Here is a 27,370-nt window from a genome sequence, read left to right as displayed (position 1 = left end):
TTGCACAAACTCTTTCCAGAACAGTCTAGCTATTTCTCAAAAACCTAAACATGCGTTTATCATCCAACCCATCCATTCTCCTTCTAGGTATTTACCTAAGAGAAATGGAAGCATGTGTGTATACTAAGACTTGTACATGAATGCCCATGGCACTTTGTTCATTATAGCCCCCCAAGGGGAAACACCCCAAAAGCCCATCAACAGGGGAACGGATAAGCAAGCGGCCATGTCCATACGTTGGAGTACTACTCAGCAACACAAAGGAATGAACTATCGATGCACACAGTGGCATAGATGAGTCTGAAATAATTATGCCGAAGGAAAGAAGCCAAAGAGGTTACATAGTGTCTGATTCAATTTATATGAAATTATAAAAAATGCAAACTCATCTATAGTGACAGAAAGGAGGTCAGTGGTTTTCTGGGGAGAGCAGCTAGAAGAAATTAGAAAGGAGAACAAGAAAACTTTTTGAGGTGATGGATATGTTTATTATCTTGACTGTGATGATGGTTTCATGAGTATATACGTATATTTCATTGTATCTGAGCATATAAATATTTACAGTTCATCATATGTCAGTTATACATCAAGAAAGCTATTAAAAATGTTCTCTACAAAGTCTACACTCAAGATTTAGAGAAAGAGATGATAATTTTCCTCTCCCAATCACCACTATTGGAGAAATTATTAAATGTATGCTAATTTCTTAATGTGTCATTGGTAGGTTAGTCTTTGGAGTGTTGGCTCTCGTGAGTGTGGGATGCCTTGGGGGAAGACAGCATTTAGTTCATGGTTTCATGCAGCCCCACACGCTTCTACACAGAAAACTAGTAAATTAGTAAATCAGAATGTTTATGTTTATAGAAACATTAGAAATCACCTGGTTCAACCGTGACATTTAATAAGTGAAAAAACTGGGACTCGAAGTAATTTGCCGCACTTATTTGGCTAGTTAAAAAAAATCATGGTATAATTACTTAATTAAAAAATTACCTTACTGGGCAAATGACAAAATAATTACTAACAACAATCTTGACAGATTTTTTGTTTGTTTGGTTGGTTTCTGCCTCTTCAGGAATCTCTATGATTTATCCAGTCTAGAGACACCCCTTCCCCATAGGAAAAAGGGCTGGGAAAGATGTGGGAGTCACTTGACTGATAATGCCTTTCTGAATTCAGCTGTTTCTCCACCAAGGTCTGGACAAAGATTTCTCAAACACGGTGGCCTGGTGGTGGCTCCCATCTTCCTTGTATCAGTGAATCATAAGGTAGAGTAATCATGTTTGCTGAGTCTATTGTTTTATAAATGTTCTTCTTTATCTGAGTACAGTGGACACACATTGTTACATTAGTTTCAGGCGTACAACATAGTGATTCAACTTCTCTATTTGTTATGCTATGCTCACGCCGAGTGTAGCCACCATCTGTCGCTATACGACACTGTTACAATACCATCGACTATAATCCCCGTGCTGTACCTTTTATTCCTCTGACTTATTTATTCCGTGACTGGAAACCTGTATCTCCCACTGGCCTTCACTCATTATGCCCACCCCCCACTCCCTCCCCTCTGGCAACCATGAATTTGTCCTCTGCATTTATAGGCCTGATTCTGCTTTTTATTTATTTGTTCGTTTTTTTTAGATTCCACATTTAAGTGGAATCATATGGTATTTGTCTTTCTCAGTCTCACTTATTTCGCTTAGCATAATACCCTTTAGGTCCATCCCTGTTGTCACAAATGGTAAGATCCCATGCTTTCTTATGACTAATATTCCATTGTGTGTGTGTGTGTGTGTGTGTGTGTGTGTGTAACATATATATCTCACATCTTCTTTATCCATTCATCTATTGATCGACACTAGTTTGCTTCCATATCTTGGTCTTTGTAAATAATGCTGCAATAAACACAGGGATGCATGTATCTTTTCAAAATAGTGTTTTCATTTTCTTTGGGTAAATACCGACTAGCAGGATTACTGGATCATAGGATAATTCTATTTTTAATTTTTTGAGGAACCTCCACACTGTTTTCCACAGTGGCTGCACCACTTTGCATTCCCACCAACGATGCACTAGGGATCCTTTTTCTCCACATCCTCGCCAACACTTATTTCTTGTCTTTTTTATTTTAGCCATTCTGACGGATGTGAGGTGGTATCTCATTGTTATTTTGATTTGTATTTCCCCGACATCAGTGATATTGAACATCTGTTCTTGTGCCTGTTTGCCATATGCATGTCTTCTTTAGAAAAATGTCTATTCAGGTCCTCTGCTCCTTTTTAAATCAGATTGTTTTGTGTGTGTGTGTTCCTTTGGAGTGGTTTTTAATTGGTAGAGAACAACAATAACGACAAAACATATAACCAAGAGGAGTTTCCAACAATTAGATCAGCATTATTTAAATAGTGGTACTCATCAAATACTTTAAACACCTGGTTCACTTCAATAGCAATTTTGGCACAAGATCAACTTTTTTTCTATCACATTTTGGGGATAAGTGGCTAACCTTTTGCAATATAAAATAAAATAAAATACTTCTAAAGCATGCCTTACACAAAAATTGATTTCAGAAGTATGGAAAATATAAAGCCATAGAAGGACTAGAATAAAATATTGATGAATGTGGATTATATTCCTTTAAGGCATATGCTCAATGCATGTTTCCTATTCCCTTTGAGAACTGCCCTTTCTCCACACGCCCCTCTCGAGATGAGCCCCTTGGAGTTTGTGACTCCAACACTCCCTGGACACAGCTTATGTTTTTGGATTGGAGGGAGGGGCGCAGAATAGGCCAATGTACTGGGTGGACTGTGGGAATTAGCTTCTCTTTCCCATGAGTCAAGATTGAGGCTAAGAGATGCCAGTGCTCTCGTCAGTGGTGCGGAAAGTGGGGTGGCCACATTATGGATGAACAGCGTATCAGAGAAGAAGAGGGAAGAGTGAGGAGAGTGAAGCAGGTAAACTCAGAGAAATGGGAAAGATGCTTTGGTTCCAGGAAAGGTTTTTAGTTCCAAGTTCCAGAATCTCACGTGGCCTGGTTGAATCTCCTACCTCCGGGTTCCAGTTTAGATCCCAAATATTATAATGAGTTTCCCTTTAGTGAAACCAGCTTCTACGGCTCGCAAATTAAAAAGCCCGAACTGAAGCAATAGTCTTGGCAAAATTCTAAGTATGCCATCACAAGCAGAATCCCTAACAGAAAATTTCTTTGAAAAAAATCTGTCCTCATAAAAATTAAAAATTTCTCTATGTAAAAAAAAAATCACACACAGAATTAAATTAGAAGAGCAGCTGGGGACAGAGAACTACATATATGACTGAGAGCTACGTTCTTACTATCACTGAAAACCCACAGCGAAAGGTAACTATGCTAATGGCAGCATCAGCAAAGATGTCAGAATAGGCCATTTCCAACAGGAGAAATTCAAATAACCGATTTATATATAAAATGTTCAGGTGCGAAAGAAAACAAACAAACAATGATGAAATACTATTTTGGGTGTATCGGGGTAGGTGGGCAGTCTCCTAACTGGCCTCCCACTTCCAGTTTTGCCTTCCCTGCGGTTTTTTTTAAACACGGCAGCCAGAGGGCGCCTCTTGAATCCTAAGTGAGAAGAAGTCACACCTTTATTCCAATCCCGCCTCTGGTTTCTGTCTTGTCTAGAGAAATCCATCACTCCCAGGACCAGCAGCCCCCATTACCTCACTACCCACATCTCCACTCCCGCCCTTGCCCCCCGCACTCCAGCTTCCTGCTGGGTTGTTGTTGTTTGAACACATGAGGTGTGATTCAGCCTCTGGATCCTGTTGTTCCCTCTGATCAAAATGCTCTTCCCCCAGATATCCTCAGGCCCCGTTCCTTTCTCTCTTTCAAGTCTTTGCTGAAAAGTCACCATCTCAGTGAGGGGTTCCGTGTCCCCTGCACTTACAACAGACACCCTTCTACCCCTGCACTCCCGCCTCCCTCCCCTGTTCGATATGTCTCTGTAGCACTTAGCGCCTTCTGGTACACGAGGGAACTTACTCACCTATCTCGTTAATTGCCTGCCTCTACATACCTAGAATGCAAGCTCCATGAGGGCAGGGACTTACCCCTAGTCCTTAGCACACAGCCAAGCACAGAGCAGGCACTCAACAAACATTTGCTGAACGAACGAATGAATTTTAAAAAGCCTAATATCAGTGTTGTGCCAAGTCTGGGAAGTGGTTACTTTCACACACTATGGATGAGCATGTAAATTTGTGGGATGTTTCTGAAGGATGATGCGGTGACAGGGATCAAAAGTCTTAAAGATGTGTATCTCTTGTAGAACATTAATTTATTTATAGAAATTTATAATAAAGAAATAATGTATTAGAACCTTTTTGGGGGGCGCCTGGGTGGCTCAGTCAGTTAAGCGTCTGCCTTCAGTTCAGGTCATGATCCCGGAGTCCTGGGACCAAGTCCCACATTGGGCTCCCTGCTCACCAGGGAGTCTGCTTCTCCCTCTGCCCCTCACCCCACTCATGCTCTCTCTCTCTCAAATAAATAAATAAAATCTTAAAAAAAAACAAAAAACCTTTTTGGTTATAAAAAACAAGAAGCCACTTGGCTAGTTTAGGTAATAGTTGTGAAGTGATTTATTTCAAAGGATATTACATTAGAAGCCATATTACGAAGAAAGAAAGGGAGAATGCATTATGTGGGACGTTTGGACATCACTGCCACACCCACTGTCTTAGGTGAGGCTCCCCAGGAAGCAGTCGGAGACGGCGATTTGCATGCAGAAAGTTTAGTGGGCAGTGCTCTTTGAATCAAAACCTGTAGGAGAGTGAGGAAAGGCGGACTGGGCAGAGGGCAAAGCTGAACTGTGATACCATCGTGATCAATGCCACAGTCAAGGGCACGGGGAGCTCTGGAGTTGTCCCATATTGAGGCAAGGAGCCAGGCTTTTCTATGCACATATCAAACAATCTTTGGATGTAGGTTGCCCCTACAGAGGATCTGTGACCTTGGTCCAAGCAAATCCTTCAGCCCAAGGGCAAGTCCTGGGAAGTGACTCAGCTGTGAGCCATCAGCAGTAGACATTCCTGGCATCTGGGAAAACGGATACCTGCATCCTGGTGGGAGGATCTGGACAGTACCCTGCAGCATGCACTCCACCCACAGAACTTATAGAAAGTTTACATTCTTCCAAGCCTTCGAATAATTGGAACCAGCACTTGGATGCCGACAGGGCTGGCTCTCATCTTTATTGTTTTCGATGCAACTCTTTCACTCTGGACAATTTTCTGTTTTTTATTGCACGTGGTCAAAGATTGTTTCCAGCAGCCCCCAATTTCAGCATTACAGCTCCATCCTCAAGAGCAGGTAACTCACAACAGTTCAGCTTGGGTCAGTGTCCATTCACTGACCCACCAATGACTCCAGTAGAGGGGAAAGGCACATGGTGAAAACATGTTGTAACCATTTGGAGTCAAGGAGGCAGAAAAATGGACAAATCCATGCCTGCATGTGCCATATCTACAGGGTTAGAAAAAAAATCTCAAAGAATGTAAACTGAAATGTAAACAGTAGTTATTTTTTTAACCGTGGTAGTGGAATTGATAATGGTTTCTCTTTCCTCTTTTTCTTTTTGTGTGGATATCTTTGTAACTGTTACATGCAGAAAAATAATATTTTTGTAATTGAAAATAGTTTTGGGGGCACCTGGGTGGCTCAGTCCGTTAAGTGTCTGACTCTTGATTTTGGCTCAGGTCATGATCTCAGGATCTTGGAATCTAGCTCCATATCAGGCTCCATGCTCAGTTCAGAGTCTGCTTGTCCTTCTCCCTCTGCTCCTCCCCTCCATATTCTCTCTCTCTCTCAAATAAATAAATAAATAAATAAATAAATAAATAAATAAATAAAATCTTTAGGAAAAAAATAGTTTTTAAAAGGAAGTAGTTACTTGTCTCTGGCCCTCTGCATAAAAAGGGCCACTAGTCATAAGGTATAGAAAGACTATTCATATAAAGTAAAATTTTCTGGGACCTGGTGTGAAAAAAGAAATCCAGCTTGACTTTGCAAGCCTTTACCACTGAACTGCAAACAAATGAAACATGGAAAAGCCAAATATTCAGCAGTTATAATTAACCTTCTTACATCTCAGTGCTTCTTAATCATCTATCACGTGACCACACTGCAAGCACTAACTTTAAACAAAACCTTCCATTTATTTTTGCCAAAATGTAAACCGTTGAAGAGCATGTTATCAATACCTGAGCAGGCTGCCCCGAGGAGGTCCAGCACAGACAGCCCGTTTGGAATCACTGTAGTAGATTTCATATTTCCATTAATGTATTCAGCTGATGTTTGCTGAGTATCCATGTGCTGCAAAATATAAAGAAAAACACAGGGCGGTTGGGTGGCTCAGTAGGTTAGACATCTGGCTCTTGGTTTCAGCTCAGGTCATGATCTTGGGGTGAGAGATGGAGCCCCACATTGAGCTCTGTGCTCAGTGCAGAGTCTGCTTCTCTCTCTCTCTCTCTCAAATAAATGAATAAATAAAATCTTTAAAAAAAGAAAAACACAATAGAACCCTATTCTTAATCAGCTAAGGATCCAGAAAGTAGAAAGGTAGAAAGCATGTATGTGTATGTGTTATTCATAAATATATAGTCACAAATATATATGTTATATATGGGTGTATATACATACTCAGATAATTATAATAAAATGTAAAATGTATTTAGATCCATACCTGAACTTGAAGGACAGAGTTCTCTGGGAATTAAAAGGATTGGTTACTTCTGGGTAGGTGGCTTCATGGAGAATCTCAGTTTAAATGATTGTTGGGGAATCTCAGCTGAACAATAGCATTATACATTTGATTGGGTGGTTTTGTTTGTTTTAACCAAGCATCTGTGTTAGCATATCCCTCTACTGCCATGGTCTCTGCACAGGCTTGAAAACTGAAAGGAGGCCATTAAGAAGAACTGGCATTAAGTATTTTCAGTTAAATGAAACTCTAACTCCAGTTTTAGGGGAGGGAAAAGAAGGGTGGAGTCTTAACGCCCCAGGGCAGGGGTGTCTGGGAGTGTGGAAACGACAGTAGAATTGTGGCTTCTGTCAAGCCTGACTGTCTCACTCTGAGAGACGCCTGGATCTGCCCCCGATTACTGTAAGGCAAGCAAACACCAGTTCTTCTCTGAGATTGTGCTGTTAAAAAAAAAAAAAAAAAATGTCTGGAGAAATGAATTAGCTATTTCATTCCATTAAGTAATGGGATAAAAATGCATGTTGAATGGTAGAAAACCTCATGTTTCCCATCTTAGTTAGGGAGGGGGAAAAAAAGGCTTTTAGGATTAAAAGGAGACGTTGCTTCAATTGCAGGGACAAACTAAGTGCACGGTGCGCCGGGGCTGGAAGGCTGAGGAAACAGGCGTGGCCACGCTGAGCGAGGACCGGAAGGAGAGCTGTTGCCCAGGCTGGGTGTTTTCTCCTTTCTGTTAGGACTCGTGCTCTACTTCACCCCATCTGCCTCTAGAGGTTATCTTTCTCCACTTCGCATTGTTCTTCAGAAGAAACACGGGAAATGCAGGAAGACATGCCCTAGGATGGCTGGTTTCCCTTCACAGCTCCAGAAGTACTAGGCGCTTGCAACATTTTTAAAGCTTAGGAATCAGACTAACCCAGAAGATAAGGAGCATTAATGAAGTCACTCATGGATACAATAAACACTCGACAGGGAGTTATTTACTCTACCGCAGATTAAAAATTTGAAATCTTACTTGTCAGTAAAATAAATTTCCTCCTGACACTCATCAGCTCTAGAACCCACCCTCTTTTGACCCCTTGTAATTTCAAGGTGAGCAATGTCTGGGTGTTGTGGTGGTCACTTTTCCTTCTTCCTCTTCTCTCTACTGCTTAGCTGGCGGCCTCCCACCGGTCACCATCACCCAGAGAGATCTCAGGGCAGGCTAGCACTCTCCCGGCATTTTAAAAATTTAACCCTCTTCCAATTATATATTTCTTTCATTTGGTCTGCCCAAAACATATGTGAAAATTTTCTATCAAAGCACTTTGCAAAATATTTTGGATATACACGTGGTTTGCTTTATTAGTTGGGCTCTGTCTCTTTGTATATCTGAGCTCCTGGCACGTTATCATCATCAATAGATGAAAACATGTGTAATTCCTTTTTTTTTTTTTCGCCTAAAGATTGTATTTATTTATTTGACAGAGACAGCCAGCGAGAGAGGGAACACAAGCAGGGGGAGTGGGAGAGGAAGAAGCAGGCTCCCAGCAGAGGAGCCTCATGTGGGGCCCGATCCCTGAACGCCGGGATCACGCCCTGAGCCGAAGGCAGACGCTTAACGACTGAGCCACCCAGACGCCCCAACATGTGTAATTCCTAAACTGGATTACGATTGGAACATCAACTCTAAACTCAATTTTTTAAATAGCAAAGTATTTGTTTATGGTATTAGGCTAACTTTTAAAATAAAGGGTCCTCAACAGGCCAACTATACTAATATATATGAGTATGTTAATGATAAAAATTTATCTGGGGCTCGACCTTTTGATAGAGAACGGCGATGTGCTGTAGTTAACCAAGCCCTGGAGCTCGGAGGTGGAAACCCCGGACTCTGAGAGCCCCTTTCCCCACAAGGTTGCCGTGAGGGTCATGAGAAAATGTACGCAAAGCATGTCACAGTTGGTTGCCTGTGCTCATTTTAAGCTGGGGACAAAATTCACTAGAATTTTGTCTTGGCCATGTTTCTCACCAACTCACTTTCTAATGGAAAGACCAGATTTTTCAGCCTTTTTTTTTTTTTTTTTTTGGTGGTTCAGAATCAAGGTTAGTGGACAGAGAAAGACTAGAACTGAGAGGCAGGAGGACAGGAGCAAGATTCTTGCTTGCTGGGCCAGTTCCCGGATCTCCGGAATAGTGAGGAATTTAGGTACCAGGTGAAGGTGAAGGAGAGTAAGCTGAAACAGAGAGACCAGTCTGCACGAAGGGAATAGGGATGGGGGAGATTGCAGGGAGGCCGTATGCTGAGGGCTGCCAGAGAATTTCGGAAGCTCGAGGGCACTCTGCTCCAACACGGTTGCAGGGTAGGACGATGAAAGAGGAAAGGGGGTTTCGAGAAGTGTTCCTGAGAGGGATGCGGTGGGTACCGTATAATGTTCTTCGTGACATCCGAATGAGGACTTGAGCTCCTTTTTTTTTTTTTTTTAAAGATTTTATTTTATTTATTCGACAGAGATAGAGACAGCCAGCAAGAGAGGGAACACAAGCAGGGGGAGTGGGAGAGGAAGAAGCAGGCTCATAGCAGAGGAGCGTGATGTGGGGCTCGATCCCAGAACTCTGGGATCACGCCCTGAGCTGAAGGCAGACGCTTAACCGCTGTGCCACCCAGGCGCCCCGACTTGAGCTCCTTTTTAGTTACTTTTGGCCAGATGGACTCTTGCTCAGAAGGCAACCTTAGGCCATTTGGGGTCACGGAGTAGTTCATCTTATGATTAGCTCTATTGTTTTTAGCCAATTATTAACAAGAATGAATGCTTACCCACCCCTGAATATTGTTTATATAAATCTAAAGCCCACTGGCTCATCACATATGACCAGACTGGGAATCCCAGTTGAGGCTCAGCTGGAAATCCTAAAACATAGAGAAAATAATTTTCCTGACATTGAATCAATTGTATATTTTGAAAGAGATTTAAATTATTTTCAACCTGGGAAATTGATGACAAAACAGGTGGCCGATTTAATGAAACAAACATCCAACTGTTTAGTTGGCACTGTATAATAGACAAGCACATTTTGTAAAATAATCGATTATAAATTTTGTTTCCTAAGGTTGTGTCGGCGATGCCACTCAAATAGTCTGGGAAGCAAATATATACGAGGTTCAAGAGTTGGGCATTGCTTTTATGTGCGGGAAAAGATGGCTTAGTGAGGAGAGGACTTGTTGGCACAAGACTTGGGTGCCTACTTTCAGAGAAAATGGGGCTTTTACTGAATATTGAGGAAGATAATCCTCATAGAGAGAGGAAGAAAAACGTATTTATTACATATCCACTCTGTGCTTTATTTAATCCCCAGAAAGACCCTAAAAGGCAGATCTGTGTGAGTCGCCTGCCCAGCCCCTTCTCTCCTCCGAGCTCTGTACTGGGTTTTCTTTAAGGCATTGACCTCGGCCATGAGGTTTGGAAGGGTTCATGTACTTGGTTTGGGGGTAACCTGTGATTGGCCTGCACTCACCCCTTCTCCCTGGCCACAGCAATGACTCTTGGATGGACACTCGTGTTCCAGCTCAAGCCAGTGAGAGTGAGATATTCCAGGACTGTCTTCCCCTGGATGGAGAGGTAGGACTCTGTAATGTCTAGAACCTCTGAAGCCATTTTGCTATCACAAGGGGAGATTCTGGGAGATGCCATGAATGGGGGGGGGGGGGCAGACTCTGTGTTATATAAAGACAGTGACTGAAGGAATAGACTAGGTCCTTGGGGACATTTTTTGCACTGCTAGATCAGCCTTCCCTGAAACTCACCCTGATTCTGAGTTCATCCATGTCAGGGCCAGTTAATTTCCTTTGTTTGTTTAAACCAATTTGAATTAAGTTTTCTGCCAATTGCAATCAAAACGTTGCAAACTAAGTGATCCGGTGAGTACCTCTATTTTGCAGAGGAGGAAACTGAAGTCCTAAGAGATTTAAGTCTGCCTCCAGTCACATAGATAGTGAGAGGTGAAGCCAACATTTGAAGCCAGATCTTCCTATTTTTTTTTAAGATTTTAAAAATTAATTTATTTGAGAGAGAGAGAGAGAGCGCACACAAACAGGGGGAGGGGCAGAGGAGAGTGAAGATCCCAAGCAGACTCTGCGCTGAGGACAGAGCCTGATGCAGGCTCGATCTCATGGCCCTGAGATCATGACCTGAGCCAAAATAAGAGTCAGACGTTTAATCGACTGAGCCTCCCAGGTGCCCCTGAAGCCAGATCTTTCTGACCAGTGTTTTTCAAGATGTTCTGTGGCATTGGAGAAGTCTAGGGAAGTAGCAGATAACAACTCCCCCCTCGCACCCCCAGATTCAGTCAAATCCAGTGTTTTATAAGCTATGTGTTTTATAGGCTGTTTCCACTCAGTATTAAGAGGAAACAAAATGTTCAGAAAACTCCTTTCATCATGCCTGGTTTCTGAGTTGTAGAAAGGTCCACTCTAGTGCTCGGCCTTTCTTTTCTTTATGGCTAGTACTCTTTATTCCTAACTCTCTAAAAGTTAGCCTCATTTTCCCAGGATATCAGAGGTGTCGGGTGACATTTCCTATAACTGTTAAAAGGCTAGGCTCCCTCACAGTTCAGACCAGAATTCTTAGTACTTGGGAACAATTGCAGTAATAGGCGGGTAGGGCTTGAAGTAAGAGCCACTGTAACTGTTTTTCTTCCTTCACACAGATAATCAGATTCATCTTTCGGAAGGTCAGCCCTGATCATACCACTTCACAAATATTTGCTCCGGTTTCCTGTCCATACCCACAACCTCCAAAGTAGAGTGTGCATACCCCCAAGACTTTCATTGTCTTACAGGAAGAAAAAGTAGGACTTCTATATATAGTTATTAGTGATTTTTATAAGTGAGGAGAAAATTAAGCTTTATTAGTGTTTTACGTGCAGATTGACAGAGATTTGCTCGCTCACTGTGTGTGGTGGAAAATCCTGCGTCACGTACGTCACGTGCAAAGTTATCCTGGGGGAAGAAAGGGAGTTTCACTCTGGGGTGGGGTTGACGTACCATTGACTCATCTTTTCCCATTTGGCTCATTGCAACTTACTGCTATTTACAGGACCAAGTTAGATTTGTGGGTTATATTATATGCTTTTTAACTAAACCGAATCCTACCAAATGAACAGATGCCTTTAAAAGATGCTTTCATGGGGCGCCTGGGTGGCTCAGTTGGTGAGCGTCTGCCTTCGGCTCAGGGCGTGATCCTGGCGTTCTGGGATCGAGCCCCACATCGGGCTCCTCTGCTATGAGCCTGCTTCTTCCTCTCCCACTCCCCCTGCTTGTGTTCCCTCTCTCCCTGGCTGTCTCTCTCTCTGTCAAATAAATAAATAAAATTAAAAAAATAAAATAAAAGATGCTTTCAAAGAAATCCTGCTTTGAAAATTGTACTAATAATACAAGCACAAGTTACTGTGAAAGAAATGGCAGAGCTGACATGACTCCTACTCTTGGAGCCAGCTCTTTGTCAGTCAGGTTGTGAAGTCAAATAATGATGATAGAAGATCTGACTAGAAGCTGGCTAAAAATGCAGAAATTATCAGGGAGACTTTAAAATGTGGATTTATATTGTTAATGATAAACTTCACCTTAAGGGTGTATTGTGCCTTGGGTTATTAGCTTACAACAATAACACGTTTGTGTGTGTGTGTGTGTGTGTGTGTGTGTGTATTCATATATTTTCATATATTGGTGGGTAGTAAAAAATTTGTTACTGGAAAATAGGGCTTAAAAATTTTGAGACCAGACTTTTGCAAAATGAATCCAAATTCCCAGTTGCCTCAAGTACTTGTAGAAAGGCTGCAGGGTTCAGATAACATAATAAGTTTCAAGATGATAGGTTGGCCTTCTATATATGTTCCTGACCTACACGTCTAGCCTGTCCTCCCACAAATTCTTGCGACAGCCAAATTGTCCTGCCTGCAGTTCTTCTGTCATGATTTCCCATCTCTTTCCCCAAGAATGTTGTCATGCTCTTTTTTCTTAGCTAAGCCCTACTTTTCCCTTTCTCTATTCTGTTTCCCTAATTTCTGTCCATAGCTCAAAGCGTAGCTTCATCCTTCATGAAGACTTCATCCATTTTATCAGCTGGGAATAATTTTTCCCTGCGCTGAACTTCTGCAATATTTATCTGTATCCCTCTTACAGCCTTATCATTGTCCCATTTATACGGATTATCCCCAAGGACTTCAAATTTTTAGAGATCTGAATACATGTTTGGTTCATCTTTGACTCCTTTGCTAGATTCTAACACAATGCCTGGTATATCGTAGGTCCTTAGTAAATGTTTGTTGACTGAATGAAGGATGGATGGATGGATTCCAATTGCTGCATTGTCCTAAATGTCTGATATAAGTTCTGTTTTACAACAGTATACAAAAGAGCTTTATGAAAGATCAATCACAGGAGTAGACAAGATTTGAGCTTAGATTGTGATTTTAATCATGGAAATACACTTCTCTCTTTTTTAGCTCTGTTGTTTAATTAGAGATTGTGTAATTCTCACCCAGAGTTCATAGCTATTTAGCTGATTTATAACTCACAATGTAATCAACTTGAATAAGTCATCTTATTGTGGACACCCACATTAACCAGAAGAACCATGGCCATATTAGGGAGATTTGATTTGCAGCCAAATCTCCTTATACCCTCTTGAAAACAAAATCTGGCAGAAATCCAACTGCTCAAGTCAAACAGACATTTAGCTTACCCTGTGCATTAGATGTGCCTGGTGACCTCAGAAAAATACACACAAATGGAAATGCGGGCTTAAAGTACTATAATATGATTATAGTTCAGACAAAAACTTTTACTTGAGGGCAGTCATAATTGCTGCATTTTTAGCTAATGTGCACTTGAAAATGTATTTGCTTTTAAGCCTATAAAAAATTCCAAAAGATCTGCTATACCATTTACCAGGAAATAAGTATTCTCTTAAACGTGTATTGAAAACAGACCTCTTTTACCCTTTCTTTTTCCTTGGCCACTCCAAACCCGTGGTCATTTTGACATTTCAAAAAAGTCTTATCACAAAGTTTAAAAAAAAAAAAAAAAAGGACCAGTGGCATTTAGAAGATTCAAACCTAGGGCTCATTGTAAGACCTGTGATCCCATCACCTGTTGGACTAAAATTTCCTCTTCAAGCTGAGCAGTTAACAAGAAATCCATTATCTTGGGTCAGGACAGAAGACCTCTATGGCCTGCTTTTGAATTCCAATTTCCCTTCCCTTCATACCTACACACACACACACACACACACACACACACACACACCCTCTACAAACACTTTCATTTCACTTTGAAGTGATATAATAAGGGCTGAACAAACACTGCTCAGTAATATACAATTCCAAATCTGTGCCTAACTGGCCAAAAGCCACCTCCCCTCTTAGCATAATTTTGGTGGGATTATTCTCTGCTACTTCATAAGAAACACTGCAGGGGAACTGAGAAAGTTTTTAATTCTTAAGGATTCTTACGTATTTTTCAAATTTTACTGGATTTCTAAGATCCACAATTGCTCCTATGGATATAATTTAGGCACCCTCTGGTGGTCAGTGGAACACAACTAACTCTCCTAAACATTACTTTGAATTATTTAAGCTTAAAGGCCAAATTTATAGTTTATGACATAAATTTTTTTTCTTGAATAGTTTTGTCATCTAAACCTTCACATTCAAAGCTAATACTGCTTCCATTCTTGTATGTATATGCCTTTGCCCTATGAAAGTGCTATTTATAAGTCAGAAAATGCCAATCAAATATTAGGTAAGATATTAATTCAGAAAGATAAAGATTAATTTATCTTCGGAAAGATAAAAGCAGGGGACTCATCCGGATTAGGGGAAACACTACTAAAACATTATTAAAAACATTAAGGAAAATATTATTAGGGAAACATTATTAAAAACAGACCAAATCCACTCTAAGCACATACACACTAGGGCAATAAATACTCTGGTAACATAAATATAGGATAGAAAGAATGTCATATATTGTGATTATTTTAAATAATTTAAACCTTAATCAGTATAAGTGAGGAATAAAAAATGTTTCTATCACATTAGCAGAAACATGCTCTGTGAGTTTTTCTTCAACAGCAAACTTCGGCACTATTTTGGGAACTGTGCTAATAGCACTGGTATTCCTAGTGTTTAAAGCTGTGTTGACATGATAAAGTGCTATAATTTCAACTTGTTATCGTGAAGCAGAAACCGCCTCATTAATTTCTGCTTCATTCACAACTGAGGAACAAATCAATGTTTACCAGTGGGAACAAAGCTAAATGAGTAACAAAAAGAAAACCCCAAACACTTGCAATATGTCATTAGTTTAAAATGTAGAAAAGAATTTTAAAGGGCTGCCTAAGTTCTGTTTAGTCCGCAAAACTTACATAAAAATGAGAAACTGTTTTAGTAAATTTGACATGGATTGTTCAGTGCATACTTTTAATTTTAATCCTGTTAAACCTGAGAAAGAGATATAATAAATATAACAGTGTAACATACTGCAGATGAAATCGTAGTATTGATGTTTTAATAAAATATGACTTCTGTACTAGGTCTTTATGAAAATGTAACCTATGACTCTTAGACGTACCAGATATACCAGTGCCTTTAATATACTGAATACATAGATAAAGGATATGCTGCATATTCAAAGTATCTTCTGTTTTATCCATAAACCAGTTAATTTAAGTATTTTAAAATTTTGCTGAATGACAGCGAAACCTAAAAAGGACATTAGAGATAACTTAGCTCCATCCCTTCATTTTACAAGTGAGGAAGAACCAGAAAGAGTAAAACATTTACCTAAAAATCTAACAAATAATTAACAGAGCAAACAAATCCAGCCATTCTCGGTGCTTTCTTGTTAAGCACAAAATTAAATCTTTGAATGAAAACATAAATGTTTTAAAAGTCAACTCATTCTTTGCCCTTTTAAAGAAACAATCCAAGGTACCACCCACAATAATCATCCCCAAGTGGTTAACGCCCTTCCTTACATTGAATCTGTGGGTGAAAGGCTTTTGCTTTATTTCCAGCTAGGTGAGAAAAGCAACACTCTCTATTCCTCAATAGATAATACAATAATAGAAAAAAGAATATTATCTTCAAGACACAGCACTTTGATCAATAAGTACAGAAAGCATTTCGTTCTTAGGAAGTCAGTTGAATCACTTGGGGAAAGCTAGATGTTTAAAAAGGGAAACATAGTACATTTGAGCTGTATTGTTTCAAATAGTATCTTAAAAACCTCTCTTGGGAGTGTGTGTGTGTGTGTGTGTGTGTGTGTGTGTGTGTGTGTGTGTGTGTGTGTGTTGGGTGTGGGAGTGCCCAGACTTGTATAGGAAAGAGGAAGGGGAGGAAGAATGTCCCCACCTGAGCCTAAGCTGGGTCTATCACTAAGATTCAGCTGTGTGCAACCACATTTAGTGGGTGCAAAGCTGGTCCGGTAATCAAAGCGTGGCTGTATAATGGGAGTTGTGAGTCTGACCACAGGATTGTTAATTTCCCTCTGATGCACCCCAGGATAAGCCCCCAGGGGGCAGTGAGAATTACCAGCAAACTGAGCTATACCAGCAAAATACTGATGCTCTGGTACTTCTCTAAGAGAGTTTAACAAAGAGAAGAGAAAAGCACCTTTTCTCTCAACCTGATTGGATGCATAGTTCTGAGTTAAAGAGCATGTGAATAAAGACCCTTTGAGACAAAATTCAACTTCCCAAACTGCAAGAAGACCGAAACATGCAAAATGACTGAGGACAAAATACTCCCCTTGCCACTCTGCTTCTAATACTAAACAGCTTTTTCTTTTTAAATTCAAACCATGTATCCACTACATTGGTGGGGGATGGAGAGTGGGGGAGGTGGTCAGAGAGAACACCAGATGCCTCAGATTTTCCTATTAGTTCTGCCACTAAAGGTGTACACATTTGGGGAAATCTTTTGACCACTGGGCCCTCAATTTCCTTATCTTTAAATTAGGGGAGTTTGGTACCTTCCTGTTCAAAATTCCATGCTTCCATGTGAAAAGTAAAAAATTTTAATTCCAGAGGCAAAACTTTGGAGATTACAAAGGATATCTGGGTCCCTGAATAGGCCATAATCCCCCTGAAATTGTGGGAAACAATATTGGTGAGTATATATATGTACATAAGCATTTTCCAGGAAGAGGGACAGTATTTTCCTCAGAGCCTGAAAGGGAAATTAAGTTCCAAAACAGGTTGAAGATCACTGGTTGAGGCAGCAAATGCTGTCTTTAGTTTCTGATTTATCCGATTGCAGAGCAGATCAGCAGCAATCTTTACATGATTATAAAATCTGTCCCACAAAGCCTTTTGGAGTATCTCATTTATCTTCATGAGCCATGTGTTTGTAATTTTTCATGAGCAGAAAGGCTGTTCAAAATCAAGAGTCCTTTTCATTAAAGATTTAAAATTGTGGGGGGATTTCAAGATTTATTTTGATATTAGTAGCTAAAGGAGAATCATTTTAGTACATTGGAAAATTTCAGGCATCCAGCATCTTACACATTTGCCTGTTCATGTTGAATTTATTGTACTATTTCTTTTCTCTTGAGTTAACTGACATGAAACAAAAGGCTTGGCTCCTCCTTCCAACTGGCTTTTCTTTTTCTTCTGATGTTAGAGTCTGTTGTGAAATGATGATGAATTAACCGTGGTTGTATTTGTCGTAGTAATTTTTCATTTTTGTAATGATTTGATCCTCAAGATACATTAAGTAGAAGATCTTTAGATAATATTCTAAAAAGAATTAGTTGAAAATTAGAAGCAGAAAATGACATTAGGGAATGTGAGGAACTGTAAGCGGAAAGACGCACGTAGGCAGACATGAGAACCAAAGAGAAAATCTACATGATTAGATGTTGCAACAGTATCCAATCCCTAAGAGAAAGAAGAAAAGGGGGATTTTTTTTTTTTTTTTACGCAGGGAACAAACATAGCAACTAGAGAATACCGAATTTTTGAATACATTAAATGAAAACGACACAAAAACATCATAACCGAGCTTTTCAAGAACATCTTTTGGCTGATAATCTCAAGGCGTTATATAGCTTTCCGTTAATTAAGGCAAAGACAGAGGCGAGCAGAGAACATCACAGAAAGAAGGATGTTGCCAGTGATTATCAGATAAATGCAAAAAGCTCAGGGGAACAATCTTTTGTGGTACAGGAGAAGTGCCAATCAGTGAGAAACGTTGATTTTCCTGAGACAGTATCAAAGAGGTGTGTAAAGTAAAAGTAAGAGAATTAGGTTTAAGCATGGGCCTTGTATCCAATTATTTCAGGTAATCCCTGCTGCTTTTTAAACGACTCCTGATTGCTCAGATATGACAATCTGATCAGTACTCCCAGTGGCTCCCAAGTCCAAGTAGAAAGGAAGGCAACAGTCAGGGTCTCCGTTGGACTCCAGGCTCCCTTCCCGAGTCCGGTAGCTTCAGGTCACCGGCTCCACACTCTCCGTTAACCCCGAGGGCGCCGGGCGGGAGGTTTATCCTCAAACGAACCCGATCCCCGGATGACCCTGCTTGGGGACTTGGATTCATGCAGCATCCTCCTGTGACTCTCCCTCTTTCGAGTAACAGCTCAGTTTTTCTCCTCTCCGCGCCTCCTCAAATCCCATTCAAGAAAAATCCCAGGGATTTCAGCTAAAACGCACACCAACCCCGCCCCCGCCGGGCTCCGGGAGGCCGCCTCCCGGGCAGCTGGGGCGGCTCCTCCCCGCCCGGGGCAGGAGGGGCGCGCGCCCCCGGCCCCCGCGCGCGCCCGTTGCTATGGGAACGCACGGGGTTCGGCCGCCCGAGGCTGAGGCACGAGGAGGCGCAGGGGCAGATCCAGTGGGAGACGCTATCGCAAGATGGCGTCTGCGAGGCCGCGGGATGCGGAGTGAGCGCGCCCCGCCGGGGGCCCCGCGAGGCTGCTCCTCTCCCCGCCGCCGCCGCTGCCACCGCGGCGCCGCCTCTCCGGCTGCCATTGCGCCGCGGCCAAGCCTCCCGCTTCGCAGGTACGGCCGCCCGCGCGCGCGCTCCGCGTAGTGCACAGATGGCAGCGACAAGTGCGGGCTCGCCTAGGGCTAGCGGGTCTCCCCCGTGCGGGTGCGCCTGACAATAACGCATAAATAACTTTTTCTTGCAGCGGCCCCCTGCGCCCCGGCCTGCAGCCTCCCCGCGCTCCCGCGCCCCACCACGCCCCTCCGACTCCCGGCTTCCTCCGAGGTGTGAGCGCTACGGGCCGATGCGGTGATCTGTGGCCGGCCCGGGAGGAGCGCGTGGACCGGCGGGCGGCGGCGAGCGGTTGTCGAGCGCCTTTACAATGGCCCTGACCCTGTTTGGTAAGTACAGCCCTTTGCCCGCGCCCCTGCAGGTGGGCCGCGCCCCGGGGGCGGGGGCCCGGGACGCCCGGGGAGGGGACGCCGCGCGCGGTGTAGGGCGCGGGCCGGAGCCGGGGAGCTGGGGTGCCCGGGGCGCCGGGCTTGCTCCCTCGCGCCTCTCCCATTGTTTCCTCTCCAGGCAGGGCCGATGGGCGTGTGCTCCCTGGCCAATTCTGGGCTGGGAGGCTGGGAGGTCCTGGGTGTTTTGTAAACGGAGGATTCTTCAAGATGCCAACTTGGGAGCGAAGTTAGCTGGTTGTTTCCAAACCTACGTTTCTCAAGTCAGTAAATAAAGATCCTGGAAAGTTTATTTATTTTGAACAAAATGTCTGTGCATCCCAGCCTCCCCGGAATTGCCAAATGCATGTGTTGAGTCTTGTTGGATTTGGGGGCGGATTTTTTGGAGACGCTGTATTTCGTTGGAAACAAGAATAAGTAGTGAACTGAATATTTGTTAAAATGGAAAATGTTTGCTCTAACAAATACGAGAGCAGACAGAAGAAAGTTGGTTCCTGGAAGATAAGTGATCTCAGGAGAATAACTTTGAGTATTTTAGGAAATAAATGTTATTTCTGTGATGTAATTACTGCAACACTATTGTTTCAGTGGTGAAGACTTCAAGGTGTTTTGTTTTGTTTTGTTTTGTTTTCCCCTGGAGGCTGTAATGACAATGGGTTGGGAAGAAGGGCTGAAAAGATACATTGTTTCCTATTACCGAAGCCGACTATGGTACACATGTACCTCACTTTAAGAAAACTCAGTATGTGAAAATTTAGATGTTCAAAGTAGTACGGTATATACTGATATGAAACTGATAGCTACAAGGACGGTCTTAGTAAGTTACTCACTATATCAAGTTTCCAGCTAGGTTTTAATTGCGTCATTTGATCAAGTTATAGGCATCACATACCACAAGTGCTTTTTCATATAAATTAGAGTGAATTAATCTGCTAGAATCAAAGAGTTACATTTATTTAATCATCTTATTTTATCAATTAAATTCAGATACAGGGAGGTTATTTTTCAAGGTCACATGGCCCTTTTGTGGCAAAACTGAGCCTAGAACACAATTTTTCAGTCTGCAGTCTGGGGTATGTTTACTTTGCGAGAATACCCACAGTACCAGAAAGGACATTTCTTATTTGGTGTTGGTTCTCCCTAGGTGCTTTAACAAATGTTTCTTCTTTCTCTGAAAGAAATAGAAATCTCACTATTGTTTTTCAGTACATTGTGTCTAATCTGCATCATTTAGTAGAGCATTTTTTCTTAACTGTGGATTTTTTTTTGTACAAAAGTTAAAAATAGTGGAAGAGTTAGTCGGTATTTTCTTTTGAAGAAGCATTTCTCTTATACTGTAGTAGCTCATACATGGTAGTAATGTTTCCACAGACAAATTTCCCCTTAAACTAGTTTTTTTTTTTTTTTTAAACTAAATTCATTTTCCTTTCTACAGAGAGAGTATGTATTTCCAGGTTTGTTTTCAAAAGTAAGGTTTACGAATCAGCCGCTTTTCGAATACTGACATTCTCCATGAATAAACTATAGGTAAATTGGAGAGAAGTGGAGTAAGGGATAAGGTACTTTTAATCAGATTCCTAAATTATTAAATCTTTACTGAAATAGAGGTGAGGAAAGGAAGGGCACGTATTTGACCTCTAGAAGAAGATAAAAGAAACCACTCCCACCCCACAGAGTGAATAAAGTGTCTTTAAAATTTTAAAGTCAACTTGTGGGAAAATAGAATTTAATTTATAAAGTCCAATTTGTTTACAGTTTTTAAGAATATTTCCCTGTTGTAAAGGAAAGTACACCTGTGTGCAGAGGCTATTTTTCAGTAAGGATAAAGCAGTAGGTGTCGTTGAACACCACTTATCAGGCCTCTCTGTTTAAAATGTAGATTCCTTTGCCTCTAGATCCGCAGAATCTGCATTTCTAGGAGAAGGGGATTTTAAAGGGACTCCCCTGTGATTCTGTTATCTTCAAGTTTGAGAACCATTGTATTAAAGATAAATATGAGATTGCTCAAATTTGCCGAATTCAGAATGGCCTTCGTATATATTAAGAGCAGTCCCCAACGGTTAGAAGAAATGGATTTTATTTTAGATATAACAGTTGACCCATCAACAACATGAGGATTAAGGGTGCTGATCCCCCATGCAGTCCAAAATCTGAGTGTTAACTTTTCACTCCCCAAAAACCTAACTAGTAGTCTGCTGTTGATCAGAAGCCTTACTGATAATATAAACAGTTGATTGCCACATATTTTTTTATGTTATATGTATTATATGCTGTATTCTTACAGTAAAGTAAGGTAGTGAAAAGAAAATGTTAAGAAAGTCATAAGAGAAAATACATTTATAAGTACTGTATTGGTTTTATCGAGAAAAATCCACATATAAGTAGACCCATGCAATTCAAATCTGTTTTTTGAGAGTCAACTATACTACTTTATTTATTTGTTTATTAATTATTTGGGAGAGTGCATGTGCATGAGGGGGGTATGGGGAAGGGGCAAAGGGAGAGAGAGAATCTCAAGCAGTTTCTCTGCTGAGCGTGGAGCCCCACATGGGGCTCCATCTCACAACCCTGAGATCATGACTTGAGCTGAAATCAAAAGTCAGATACTTAACTGACTGAGCCAGCCAGGCACCCCAACTGTACTACTTTTTTAACTAGCTTAGTCAGAAGTACCTCATACCCATTTATATTTCCTCTAATAACCAACTGAGAGCAGAGGAGCAATGAGATCTTAAAGTTCTGTGAGATGGTAGTGAAGAGAAAATAGGAACAAGAAACTGGACAGACCTAACTAAACTGTCATCAAAGTCAGAGCTCAATGGAGTTTCTACCAAAGTCTTCCCCAAGCAACCATTGCCAAGACCCTACCTTGTAGATCATGGGTGTGTTAGTTAGTAAGGCTAGTGTCTTAAGTCTGCTTAAACTCCTGTAGTGAAATACCATAAACTGAGTGGCTTACACAACAAACGTCTATTTCCTGAAGTTTTGGAGGCTGGGAATTCTAAAACCAGGGAGCCAGCAGATTCACTTCCTGATGAGGGCCCTCTTTCTGGATTGCTGACATTCATCTTCTGGCTGTGTCCTCCTGTGGTGGAGAGAGGGAAAGCAAGGACTTTGGTCTCTTCTACAGGTATTAATCTCATCATGAGAACCGAAGATATCATCTAACCTAATTTCCCCCCAAAGGCCTTATCTCCATAGATACCATCTCGTTGGGAGTCAGGACTTCAACATAGGAATTTATTGGACGACACAGTTCAGTGCATAGAAGCCAGCAGTAGTGTGTAGGATTTTTTTTTTTTAATTTATTTTATTTTATTTAGAGAGCACACAAGTGTGGGTAGGGGGAGATAGGAGCAGGGAGAGAATCCTAAGCAGGCTCCGTGCACAGCGCGGAGCCCGACTGGGGCTTGATCTCATGACCCCTGAAATCATGACCAGAGCCACAATCAAGAGGTGGGCGCTCAACAGCCCCCAGACACCCCTACGTTGTTGTTGTTGTTGTTTTTCTTTATGTTTTACACTTCCATCCAGGTTTTGTTTTGTAAAGAATGTTATTTTTATAGGTTGTTAGTGAAAGTTAGCTTCATTTTAAAAAAATAAGAGCCTCCATAATTAGCCAATACTATTTTACATTGGTATACTTTTAACTTTTTTTTACCTAAGTACAATGTAACAACTCAAAATGCTTGTCAAATTAAGCTGAAGAGTGAAAACTCTCTTATCTTTTGTCTTCACTATTAATCACCTCTGCTGCTTAAAAAAGATATTTTTAATGCAAATTTCTGTTTTAACTGTGTTGGAAGAACTAGACCCCAGTCCTTCTTGATTTTACAGTCCCATTTGGGAGTTGAAAATGTGCATTTTTGAAGGACTTTGCCAGCATTTTTCTCCACCTTGTAGATGAATACACCTCTCAATCATCTGCATCAATACAAATAATGTTTAAATCCTCAAATCCTAAAAGTTATCCAAATGTAATTCATACTCTGCTCGCTCACCTTGCTCGTCTGTTCATACATCTATAGCAGTGTGCAAGAGACGTGGTCCCTGTCTTAGAGCTCACATTCCAGAACTATAGTGTGTGTACCTAATTACTTATTCCAGTCGGATTTGTTAGGACTTCCCTGACAGAGAAGCACATGTTCTCTAATAATTGCTGGGCTAGAAGGAAAGTCTCAGGTCATCTAATATAGGACTTTTTAGCTGGTGTACCTAACAAAACACCCTGACTGGCCACACAGATAAAACCCTATTTGACAGAGCTGGGTGAAAAAGCACCCTGCCAGGTTATCCTTCGGCAGGAATGTCTGTCATTTACAGCTAAATGGGGCTGTGGTTTACAGCTCAGACAAATGTGGAGACTGGGAACTCAGTTACAATCCAGCTGGGCTGGCTGAACGCTGAATAACTCTCTTCTCTTTCTGGGTAGAACTAGCTCTGGCATGACCCCCTCTCCCTTTTTTTCCTTTTTCCTTTCATTACCAGTCACTGTCATCACCGCCATTGATCTGTGATCTAATACCTAGGATTTCACTGTAATTTCTAGCCTTCTTTCTGTAGACACTTGTACTGCCATGGAAACCTTTTCATTAGCCGCCTGACGCACCTGCCTGTGGGGATCTTCATAGAGATCCTTTGGAGCAGTTAAATGGTAACGGTGCGTTCTTTGTGATGCAGTTAGGAAAAATTCTGATTTCCTATGACTGTCTTGACATTAAAATTTGTTGTTGTTGTTGTTGTTGTTTTCTTTTTCTTTTTTAAAGTAACCTCTGCACCCAACACGGGGCTCGAACTCACAACTTCAAGATCAAGAGTTGCGTGCTCTACCGACTGAGCCAGCCAGGTGTCCCTAAAATTTGTTTTTAAAAAAGACAAATCAACTGCATTTTCAGTATGATTTATTTGACCGAAAGCCAATTTTATAGGAAACTCCACTTGAATACAGTCTCTGCTCACATTTTTAGTTTTCAGATGTTGCTCATCACAGAATACGAGAGGGACTCACCTAAGCAGGGCGTGGTCCAGTGGTGAGAGCCCAGCTACTTTTCTGAGAATGTTTCATCTTTTCAGCTGTCATTAAAATCACCATCCTAATTTAAATACTTGTGCATATTCTCTTACAGGTATCAAAAACTTAATATTTCAGGGGCGCCTGGGTGGCGCAGTGGTTAAGCGTCTGCCTTCGGCTCAGGGCGTGATCCCAGCATTCTGGGATCAAGCCCCACATCAGGCTCCTCCGCTGGGAGCCTGCTTCTTCCTCTCCCACTCCCCCTGCTTGTGTTCCCTCTCTCGCTGGCTGTCTCTATCTCTGTCGAATAAATAAATAAAATCTCAAAAAAGAAAAAAGAAAAAGTAACAATCCTATTAGCAGCCTAATCTTTGAAGATAGATATGTTTAATTATAAAAATTTGACACATTTGTTAATAAGTTTCAATTTCTTTTTATCTGTACTTGTCTACCTTTTAAAAAAAATCAGTCTTCATAAGAAGACTTTTAGACTTTTTTTTAAAAAGATTTTAAAACTTTATTCATTTGAAAGAGTGAGACACACACACGCACACACACATACACACACGGAGAGGATGAGTGGGGGTGGCACAGAGGGAGAGGGGGAGAGGAAACAGACTCCCTGCTGAGTGGAGAGCTGGCCCTAGGGACTTGATACTAGGACCCCGAGGTCATAACCTGAGCCAAAGTCAGACGCTTAACCAGCTGAGCCACATGGCGCCCCCTAGATATTTTTTCTTAATTGTTAATTGTTTTTCTCCATGAAACTTGAATAACAGAGGTATCCTGTCTATCTGTTTACACACTGTGTGTGTATCTGCTTTATGCACAAAAGGTGTAAATTTTTTGGCCCCCATAAGCTAATTTTTGCTCCCTTGAAGGCAATATTATCTTCATTGAGAATACATGTTTTAGACTAATCTAAAACAATCATAAGAGAAATAGGCAGAAAAATACTGTTTGGTCATGCTTTGTATGTCATATAATAATAGTTTTGAAGTAATGACAGTAGAAGTTATGCATTTTTCATCAGATTGGATTAACAGGTTACTGTCCTCTCGAGCGGCCATAACAGGGATTTCCTTGCCAGGCTGGGGTTTGTGTAGCTTTTCTCAAAGTCCCTCTAGCAGTAATAATATCCTTTGATATGGGTAATTGATGTTTTCTCTGTCTTATATAAAGTATTGGTAAAAGCACCTTTAAAACAACTTTATTATTTATCTGCGATATATAAACTGAATGAAGTCACTGAACTTTCTGTGCAAACCCAACTCAAGACAGGTCATTGAGCCTGGCCTTACCATTCGTAAGTCATTCTTACATAGAAAATGATTCCCATAAGCTTAAATTTCATGTATTAATATAATCCTACTAACCTTAAAACACAAAATAAGGAGGGGTGCCTGGGTGGCTTAGCTGTTAAGTGACTGACTCTTGATTTCAGCTCAGGTCATGATCTCAGAGTTGTGGGATCCGCCCTGCATCAGACTCCGTGCTGGGCGTGGATTTTGCTTAAGAGTCTCTTTAAAAAATAAAAATAAAAAAAAAAAAAAAAAGAAAGAAAGAAAAGAAAGAAAGAAAGAAAGAAAGAAAGAAAGACTAAGAAGCAGAATGGTGTGGCTGTATTCTACACTGAAAAGTGATACTGGAAAAAAATGTCTCATAAAGTTGTAAATATACTTTCTTAACTTGGCTCCTTATTTCTTTATTATTATTATTATTTTTAAAGATTTTATTTATTTATTTATGTGACAGAGAGACAGCCAGCGAGAGAGGGAACACAGCAGGGGGAGTGGGAGAGGAAGAAGCAGGCTCACAGCGGAGGAGCCTGATGTGGGACTCGATCCCGGTACGCCGGGATCACGCCCTGAGCCGAAGGCAGACGCTTTAACGACTGCGCTACCCAGGTGCCCCATGGCTCCTTATTTCTAAAATCCCTAATGAAGACTTTGTGAATATACTAAAAACCACTTCTTTGTATATGTTAAAGGCTGAATTTTATGGTGTGTGAATTCTATCTCAATCAAGCCGTTATTAATTTAAAAATCTCTTGGAGTGGGGATGACCAGATTGAATAGAAGAAAGTTTATCTTCACTTAAACTGTAAAAAACAGAAATTACTATTTTTAAAATAATGGTTTTATATCCAGGAACCTTTTAGAACTTTTCACATTTAGAAAGTTTTTTTTCCCTTTTATTCTCCAAGAAACAAAAAACAAAATTAATAAAGTGATAGCTTAAAAATGCCCGTGCCTGTTTTGAATAGTTGTTTTAAAATTTAGAAAAGTGAGCACTTCTTGGAAAGAATTAATGCAGACAGTTGAATTTGTGGGAGAAGGGAGATGAATCAGGCCCCGGTGTGGCCTGCTGCGTAGCAGCCTGGCAGGGGGCCACCTCATTGTGTCTCAACGAGCTGCACTGAAGATCGAGCTGCACTGAAGATCGTCCTTTCCCTTTCACTCTGACTTTTTAACCTTTGGATTTCATTGCACCATGTCTATTTCATGGTGTAAAACAAGTAGAAGAAAAGATGTAGTCCAAGAAACGTATCTCTGCATGAATAGATTTTCTTGACATTTCAAAAACAGCTTTCCTTTTCTTTACACTGCTAATCTCTTTTTTTAAAAGATCTGTTTATTTATTAGAGAGAGAGAGAGAGCTGGTGCGTGTGCACGCTGGTGGGGAGGGGAGGGACGGAAGGAGAGGGAGAGAGAAACCCAAGATGACTCTGCACTGAGCACAGAGCTCACTGTGGGGCTCGAACTCAAATCCCTGAGATCAGGGCCTGAGTCCAGTAGGTAAGTGGTGTAGGTATCCATCTGAGCAATATGTAAATATCTGCCTGACTGAAGTATTTCCCCTGTAAACCTTCCATAGTGAATGAATTTAACGTATTATACTACAATTAAAGCATGGATTCTTAGCATGTTACCTATGAGGAATAACATGTTAGATATAGCTACTTATTTTCATATAGCAAGAGAGAATGATTTTAATTTATGGACTGAAGATCTTACAGTAGAGCAAGCATTTTGACTGAGGGAGCTGCACTGTAAGAGAAAACAAAGTGGCAGTTTTTACGTAGAGTGTGAGACATTACTAAGAAGGACCTGAAGGGGGCTGGTGTTATAAGAATAAGAACAGTGTAAAAGGCCAGGGCATTCGGGATTAGGGGCAGGAATGGGTGGTACCACAGA

General features: G+C 41.2%; 1 protein-coding gene across 3 annotated transcripts in view; it reads left to right on the top strand.

The window, feature by feature from the left end:
- The window catches only part of CHN1 (chimerin 1), a 222,580-nt gene that overhangs the window by 5,773 nt on the left and 189,437 nt on the right, over nucleotides 1-27,370 (top strand). Inside the window, exons 3-4 of one of the 3 annotated variants that reach the window (XM_087861584.1) lie at nucleotides 1,196-1,268; nucleotides 18,910-19,105. In XM_087861584.1, the coding sequence (XP_087717710.1) occupies nucleotides 19,087-19,105 (19 nt within the window). In that variant the 5' untranslated portion in view covers nucleotides 1,196-1,268; nucleotides 18,910-19,086. Of the gene's footprint in view, nucleotides 1-1,195; nucleotides 1,269-18,600; nucleotides 18,779-18,909; nucleotides 19,106-27,370 lie in introns of those variants that run through there. The other 2 variants (XM_087861576.1, XM_087861581.1) reach the window with 2 other exon arrangements.

The sequence above is a fragment of the Ursus americanus genome, chromosome 1 (genome assembly GCF_024610735.1).
Source record: "Ursus americanus isolate L20-20 chromosome 1, mUrsAme1.1.p, whole genome shotgun sequence".
Classification (NCBI taxonomy): domain Eukaryota; kingdom Metazoa; phylum Chordata; class Mammalia; order Carnivora; family Ursidae; genus Ursus; species Ursus americanus.
This window is presented reverse-complemented; position numbering and strand designations above follow the sequence as displayed.